General features: G+C 36.9%; 2 protein-coding genes across 3 annotated transcripts; one reads left to right on the top strand and one right to left on the bottom strand.

The window, feature by feature from the left end:
- The first annotated feature begins 109 nt into the window (after positions 1 to 109).
- On the top strand, positions 110 to 1196 carry LOC132188866 (DNA-3-methyladenine glycosylase 1-like). Its single transcript, XM_059603431.1, has one exon. The coding sequence runs from the start codon at positions 156 to 158 to the stop codon at positions 1101 to 1103; it is 948 nt and encodes a 315-aa protein (XP_059459414.1). The 5' UTR covers positions 110 to 155; the 3' UTR covers positions 1104 to 1196.
- A 694-nt stretch (positions 1197 to 1890) lies between these two features.
- On the bottom strand, positions 1891 to 7688 carry LOC132188863 (sugar transporter ERD6-like 6). 2 transcript variants are annotated; one of them, XM_059603425.1, is made up of 18 exons: positions 7111 to 7669; positions 6944 to 7006; positions 6777 to 6866; positions 6022 to 6081; positions 5878 to 5943; positions 5503 to 5568; positions 5205 to 5280; positions 4525 to 4589; positions 4326 to 4418; positions 3619 to 3699; positions 3442 to 3526; positions 3271 to 3317; positions 3123 to 3185; positions 2969 to 3028; positions 2788 to 2853; positions 2644 to 2703; positions 2410 to 2524; positions 1891 to 2311 (listed from the first exon to the last, which is right to left on the bottom strand). In XM_059603425.1, the coding sequence occupies exons 1-18, from the start codon at positions 7366 to 7368 to the stop codon at positions 2178 to 2180; spliced, it is 1548 nt and encodes a 515-aa protein (XP_059459408.1). In that variant the 5' UTR covers positions 7369 to 7669; the 3' UTR covers positions 1891 to 2177. The 2 variants fall into 2 exon arrangements, 1 of the variants encoding a protein (XP_059459408.1); XR_009440928.1 differs by lacking the exon at positions 1891 to 2311 and having other exon boundaries at positions 2493 to 2524; positions 2961 to 3028; positions 7111 to 7688.
- Positions 7689 to 8017: the final 329 nt, after the last annotated feature.

Genomic DNA, 8017 nt, shown 5'->3' with positions numbered 1-8017 from the left:
AAAAATCGAATGGATAGGAAGTATTTAACCCTTTAAAAAAAAAAAAAAAAAAAAACAAAGCAGGCGACTATCTTGTAAAGCAAGCCAATGAGTTTTTCAAACCGAGAAGACGAATGGCAGACCGTGAGATATATATAAAATAAGATTTTGGGGTCATGATAACCACCCACCCCTATAAACATTTCCCAATTTCCGGTTACTCTACCCTAATTAACGACCAGCTCTGTACAATGGTTAAGCATAAGAAAACCCAGATCCAAAATCCATCATCCTCCTCCAAAATCCCATTCCCTCCCCGCAAAATCCGAAAACCCCTGAAGCCAGAGGTCCCCAATACAGACTCCTCCTCTAAACCCAGCAAATCAAACCCATCTCAGCCCGCTATCGTTTTCCCCACAGCCGTGAAGCCACTAACATTTGAAGGCGAAATTGACGCTGCTCTTACCCATTTACGCAGCTCCGATCCACTCCTCACCACCCTTATAGACTCGTATCGGCTTCCGGCTTTCGAGTCTCAATGCCCACCATTCTTAGCCCTCGCAAAAAGCATCCTCTACCAGCAACTCGCGGCCAACGCCGCGAAATCAATCTACACGCGCTTCGTCGCGCTCTGCGGCGGCGAGGCCGATGTAGTCCCCGACAGCGTGCTCGCTCTTAACCCAGAGCAGCTCCGGAAAGTCGGAGTCTCCGGTCGGAAGGCGAGTTACCTCCACGACTTGGCAGACAAGTACAAGAGTGGGGTTTTATCGGACTCCTCGATTCTCGAAATGAGCGATGAGTCCCTGCTCACGAAGCTGACGTTGGTTAAGGGAATAGGGGTTTGGTCGGTGCACATGTTCATGATGTTCTCGCTGCGCAGGCCGGATGTTCTACCGGTGGGAGACCTTGGCGTGAGGAAAGGCGTGCAGCAATTGTATGGGCTAAAGGAATTGCCACGGCCTTTGGAGATGGAGGAGATTTGTGAGAAGTGGAAGCCTTATAGGTCTGTTGGGTCGTGGTATATGTGGAGGTTTATGGAAGCCAAAGGAGTCACAATCACACCTACGTCTACTGTAGCATCAGCATCAGTACCGTTGGTGGATGGTAAGCCTAATCTACCGTGAATTTATTCAGCATCCCTATCATAACAATGTTCCATGTCTTTCTTCTATGGTATGTTCTTTTACGGAATGGGGAATTTGTGTTTCTTACTTCATATTTTGTTGGAAGGTAGTATTTACAATTTAATTAGTATTTTCATATTACAATTTACAAGAATATTTTAGTTCAAAAATTGGATTAAGCCTATCTAAAAAAGTTTTTTTCTTTTAATAAAAGGCCACATAAATAATTAAGTTCGTAGTTGAAAAAAAAAAAAAAAAAGCCCAAAATGCAAAGCGAATGTCACATGCGGTTACTACAAAAAACCCGCCCGCACGTGTGCGGTTACGGGGATTATGCAAAATACGGATGCATAAATACTAAAATTCGCTCTCCGCAAAGTGCAAATGCAAAATAAGGATATTATTCGACCATATAGTGTGGTTTATATTCTTAGTTTAATCTGTTTAATTAAATGTACTAAATTAGAGTTGACTTATATAATGTTATATTTATGCTTTAACATGACCCGAATCCAACTTTTAAACACAAGATGCAAGATCTGCACATCACACTGCGAAGGTCTCATGGACTTGGCCGATCATGCCTCCAATGTGACCCACTATTCTGATCAAGACGATAGTTCTACTGCCTCCATAGGCCACTCCGACCTAGATAGTGCAACACTTGTCCTTTTTGTCTACCCTATTATGAGTTTTAACCCCAAACCACCTCCCCAACCCATCACCTTCCAAAAAAGGAAGAAGTTAAAAGAGGAGAGATAAATAAGATAGAGAAAACGCATAGAAAGAGAGAGAAGAGGGGATAAAAAATTAACTTTTTCAAAATTTCCCTATATCAAAGTCTGCATTGGAATAAAATGCATGCTTAAATGATAATCACGCACACTCGGACTAAACCTTAGGGCAACGATGATTTATGGACTCACTCAACAAAATTTAATAAATTGTGATGGAAAGACCACAAACACACCCTATCCATAATTGATAATTGAGAGGCAGGCTAATGGCTATAGAGTAATTATGGACACGATTTGTGGAATTGCTTCCTCCTGCATGAGCATGATATTGATCACTTCAGATACTGTGCCCAGATAAATACATGCTTGACCGCTGCATCTCTTCCAGAGTTTTGCCTTTAGTTTCAGGAACCCAAAGTGCCACGAAGACTAGAGTAAAAGCAGAGACCGTTGCGTAAATCGTGAAGGTACCTATTTTGCAAAAATGACGGAACTATATGAGTTAAAAGAGTCCCCATGACAGATATATGGATGCCGGAAAACACACGCACAGAGGTAGATGTATATACCAACGCTGCTCCAACTCAAGAGTAAGTTTGCAGTCAATGTGACCACCCAGGTTGTCAGCCAATTTGCCATTATTGCTATGCTGCCAGCAAGGACCTTAATATCCGCCGGAAAAATCTGAAAATGTCCAATTTGTGTGCAAAAAGTATACAAACTCATTAATTATAACCCAAGGAAGAGATCCAATTCCTAGACATGGAGGGAAAGAATACAGGTAAATATTATTGCATATATACCTCTGACATTATAACCCAAGGAAGAGATCCAATTCCCAGAGCGAATGTAATCACTAACAACTGTAAGGAAAATCAATTAAATTAAAACAAGAGTTCAAACTACACACACCACACAACAAAATGTATACGAGAAAGAAAGCATACCACAAGCCCCACGACTGACAGTATACCAAACATGGTGTATAAACTAGAATCCTCTGATACGAGGCCCTGGTAAAGGTGAATGAGAACAAGATGGAAGAGAAAGTGTTGATTAAGACTCGATCAAATGAGAAGATTTTACATTATTATACGTACGTACTAAAATAAAATATTACCTACGTACCTCTAGATAAAAAATAACTGCCACAAGGATGAGGCTAAGAGTCATTCCAGACGATGATATCTACACGAGTGATTTCAGATTTTGTTCAATTTATATGTAATTAAGTCCACATTTTAAGAGAAAAAAAAGAAAAAAAAGGGTTTTGTCGACGCACAATAAGAAGCAGCCTACGCCCAGCTCTGTCTGCCAACCAAGTAGAGACTCCTGTAGAAATAACCTGTTGAAAATAACACTGATAAGAAGTTGTGACATCTACATGAATTAAGCAGCACAAAAATTGTATGTATCAGGGAAACTTTTACCTGAACAAGACCAAGTATAAAAGTTGCAAAGTTACTTGCTGATACCCCTGCTCATATTCATGGGAAACTAATTAATCAAATATTGTACGCATGATTATGATTTGATTTCTACCATTGGTCTACTAATATAGAAAAGAGTTGAAAGCCCAAAGAGATCGAAGTTGGGCTAACCTGCACTTTCTAAGATGCTACTTGCATAGAATAAAACACCATTGATACCGGTGAATTGCCGGAGAATAAGTAATCCAATCCCTATCTGCAAGCATATGGTAGCAACCTAGCTATCAGAAGGGGACAAAAATTCACAGGCTAGGGTATAGAAAATGTGAAATTTCAAAACCACTGTACCGTTAAAGGAAACCAATATCTCTTTCTCTGGAGATCTGAAAATGTTATTGTACTTCTTTTGCTTGCTAATGCTACAGTAGTCTGTCAAAATTACATCAATAATAAAATGATGATAATGTTAAGAAAACAGTCAAAATAATGTAGTCGTGCAACTTATCATCCAGAACCTTATGGTGCAGGCCTCCTCTTCTTCTTCTTCTTTTTCTTTTGAGAAAAATCATATTTAGCCCTTCAATTTTTATCTGATTTGAATTTAATCCTTGAGTTTCTAATTTCAATAATATGGTCCTTCTGCACTTCTCCGTCAAAATTAACGGTGTTAATGTCACACGTGTTTTAATTGACACGTAAGCGTGCATATCAGCACCTAATATCAATGCCTAAGTCATCCATAGAAAAAAAGAAAAAAAAAAAGACCCAACTACATAAACAAAAATCATCTTCTTCATCATCCTAATCTTAATTTAAAACATGAACAAAACCTAAACCAAAGAACTTTATTATTAAAATTGAAAACTTAATGACTAAATTCAAATCAGATGAAAACTTAAGGGCTAAATGTGAATTTTTCGTTATTATTTTCTTAAAATAGAAGAAGAAGAAGAAGAAGAAGAAGAAAAAAAGTGCACAACTTGGTTCACTATAAGTTTCTGGATGATATGAATTTGATTGAAGTGCAAGAAATTGACTGGTAGAACAATCAATACCTTGATTTCACTCGCTTCAATTGAAATGTCTGTACCGAAACCCCGTAACACTTGCAATGAGGATTCAAAATCTTCTGTCCTCCCCATTTTGGCCTAACACCCCCCACCCCCAAAGAAATAAAAGAAAAGAGAAAATCAAAATCCAATCAATACAATACGATATATATATATATATATATATGATATGCGAATTTCTTACCAGCCATCGAGGAGATTCTGGTATGAAAAGCAAGCCAGGTATCAATAATGCACATGGCAAAATTCCTGCAATAATGTGTAAATGATCCCTCAGTTGATCTACGTAGTCCATTTTGGGTGTACTACTTTATGTGCACTCAATCTTGAAAATACATTTTTCAAGCTTGTTCAAGTATTCCTTCATTTAGCCTTCGGAAACTTTTATCTTTTTTGCAATCACCTGCTCTTAAAGTTCATAAACTCTATATTTAGTGTATCTAACGGTAAAAAGTTTGTAATGTCACTCATCTATTAGGATTTAATAAAAGAAGCCTTGAAAATTTTCAAAATACTTACTTTTTTTTTTTTTTTTTTTTTTTTTTTTTTTTTTTCTAAAAAAAAAAAGAAGAAGGTAATTTTGTAATTTTATCAATTTTACAAGAGTATAGAGGCTATTTCACCCATTTACCGTCTAATTTAACTCAAATACTAACGGGGAAGTTGATATTGCAAACTTTTTAAAATTGGATACATAAAATTGTTTTTTTTTTTTTAAAAAAAAAAGAATAAAAAAAAAACTTAAGGAGGGTGACTGTAAGATTGATTAAAGTTGGGGGGTTAATAATCTTGTTGGCCAAATAACAATTGATACGTCTCTTTCAATTGTGGAAATGCCAACAATTTGGCATCCTAAGGGCTTACCTATAATTGCAAGCAGTCTCCAGCTGACAAACATCCCCAAAAAATAAGCAAACAATGATCCAATTGTCACTGAGAGCTATACAAAAACAAAAATTGATTTACTTTATTATATCATTAAATAAGGATATATACTAGTAACAAAAGTGCTAACGATGACCGAGTTTTTTTTTTTCCTAATTGATGAGAGGAAAAAAGTTACAAGAAGAATTTTCCGACTCTTAATCCATATAGAAGAGAGAATGAGAGATTCATTAATTGATTTTTGAGTTAACTAAGAAGGGAGGACTAGACAACAAACCTGGTTGACGGACCCGAGGGTTCCCCTCATGTTTTGAGGCGAAATCTCAGCTATATATATCGGTACCTAAACTTAAAAATCATATACAAATTAATGTCATTTGATGCTTGATTGACATAAAAGAAATGATAGAAATTTTCTCTAAACTAGTTTGGAGGAAATATCATTCAATCTATTTAAAATAGTGTCAGGTGTCGATAAACATTTAAGAGACACATTAAATTATTAACGTCATTAATAGCAGTTTACTAACTTAGACTAAATTTAATGTGTCTTTTAAATGTTTATAGACACTTAACACTATTTTAAATGAGTTGAAAGATATTTCCACCAACTAATTTTTGTCTTAAAAGAAATGAGGTGCTTCAATGTTACCGTGTAAGATATTATACCAACGCCAAATCCTCCCAACAACCTTCCCATGTATAAAAATGTGGTGTCCTACAAGAGCATCATAAACTAAAATTTAAAAATAATGCAATTACAAAGAAGAGCATCAAATCATCTGTGCCCACTCACACTAGCAAACGATATTGCGAGCCATCCAATTATATTAGGAATTCCAGCGACCACAAGTGACTGCAATTCAGCAAAACAAAGCAACATTAATTAGGTATTCATAGTTGGAACATTCTCCGATCACGCAAAACAAAGGAAAATGATCATCTCCATGATCACCTCCATTTCAAATTATTTTCATTTCTTCCTGATAGTGTATTTAGAAGGGTAAAATTGTCCAAATTTTTTTGAGGTTAAAATTTTTGGACAACATTACCATTCTAAATACACTAACCGAAAGAAATGAAGAGAATTTAAAATGGAGAGGATCCGTTTCCCAAAACAAAGGGAATACTGTAAAACTAGTTATCGTGATTTCCTTGATTTACAATTAGTTCCATTTAGCATCAAATTTCATCTATTAAATTAGCAAATTCCGATAATGTGACAAGTCAAAACTGATAAAATTATGGCATATGTCCTATTTAAGTCTGTTTTGTATATTAACGAAATCTGTTAAGTTAGTTGACAAAATATAACTGTATGGAGTAAATTGTTTTTTGGCACACCTCACAAACCTCTGAGTTCATTTTAGTACCACATAGAACTAATCGTAAATCAGGAAAACTATGTAGACTAATTTTGCAATTTCCCCCCTAAAGAAATGTTGCAAATAATCAAATGCTGCTTCTTATTTATTTATTTATTTTTTTCCCTCCATAAAGTGCAAGATGAACCCAAAAGAAGAAAAATTGAAGGAAACCCATTATACATACCCCTTTGCGCCCGAAGTAATCCGCAATGTGGCCACTCGAAATTGCCCCAACCATAGCTCCGACGTTTACTATGGACCCAAATAGAGAGAACTGTTTTCCAAACAAGTAGCGTCAATAAAAATTACAAAATTAAAGATTGAGAACACAATCAGAATCAAAATTCACACCTCTGAGAGTGAAAGGTCCAAGTCCTCGATCATGTCAGCTTGCGTAGGGGACGTATACGCAGTCTGTAAATTTGAAAAATCAAAGAAACAAAAAGAAATTTGAGTGAGCAAAATGGTTTTTGTGAAGGGAAATGGTGATTGAGATGAATAGGAAACGGTGGTTTTACGGTGTAGCCGAATTGAAAGGGGCCCATGGCGACGATGAGGACGCTGAGCATGACGGAGATGTAGCCGTCGCGAGCGACCTGGGCCGTGGGGCTCGTGATGCTGGACTGCCTCGAGCCTATGGTGCTGGACTCCCTCGAGCCTATGGTGCTGGACTGCCTCGAGTCCATGATGCTGGACTGCCTTGAGCCCAGTTTATACCAGCTCCCCGAATGCAGGAGCGGCTTCTTGTGGTCCTCGGATTCGTCCCTGAAACTCATTGCCACCTTTCTACGCAAAATCCAGAAAGTCCTCGGGTTCGTCCCTGAGCGGCTGTACTTGTTTGTTGAAATGTCTCAGAGAAAGGAAGTAGAACAATCAAGGACCATTTACTACTTGCGCTGTAAAATTATGTGTGGTGGCAGGGGCTTTGAAAGGAGGTTGCAGCACAAACTGCATGAGGCTTACCTTTAATGAGGCAGCTTTACACTCCCAACAACCCAATTTTCTCCCCAATCAGTTCCACTCCACTCCCTCCACATCCAAATTCAAGTATTCCCCATCTCATCTAATAACAGTATGTATAGCCTATAGGTCGTCAGAATTTTATAGAAATTCAAGTAAACAGAGCAGGTTGTTGGACTTGATTGAACCTGCCGAACCCTTTCAAATTCTGACAGCCAATTGTAGTATATCTCGATCCAGGTGGAATAAATATATATATATATATATATTTTGAATAAACTTCACTTAATTCTCTTAAATTATCATTCCAATAATAATTTACTCTCTAAATTATCAATTATGATAATTTACCTCCAAACTATTAAAACAATGACAATGTATTTTCCAATGCTAGCAAAATAACGAAATTACGCTTCTAGAATTTTCAATAAGACAAAAATAATCTTAAAATTTTGAAAAAAAATA

The sequence above is a fragment of the Corylus avellana genome, chromosome ca7 (genome assembly GCF_901000735.1).
Source record: "Corylus avellana chromosome ca7, CavTom2PMs-1.0".
In the NCBI taxonomy this organism is placed as follows: domain Eukaryota; kingdom Viridiplantae; phylum Streptophyta; class Magnoliopsida; order Fagales; family Betulaceae; genus Corylus; species Corylus avellana.
This window is presented reverse-complemented; position numbering and strand designations above follow the sequence as displayed.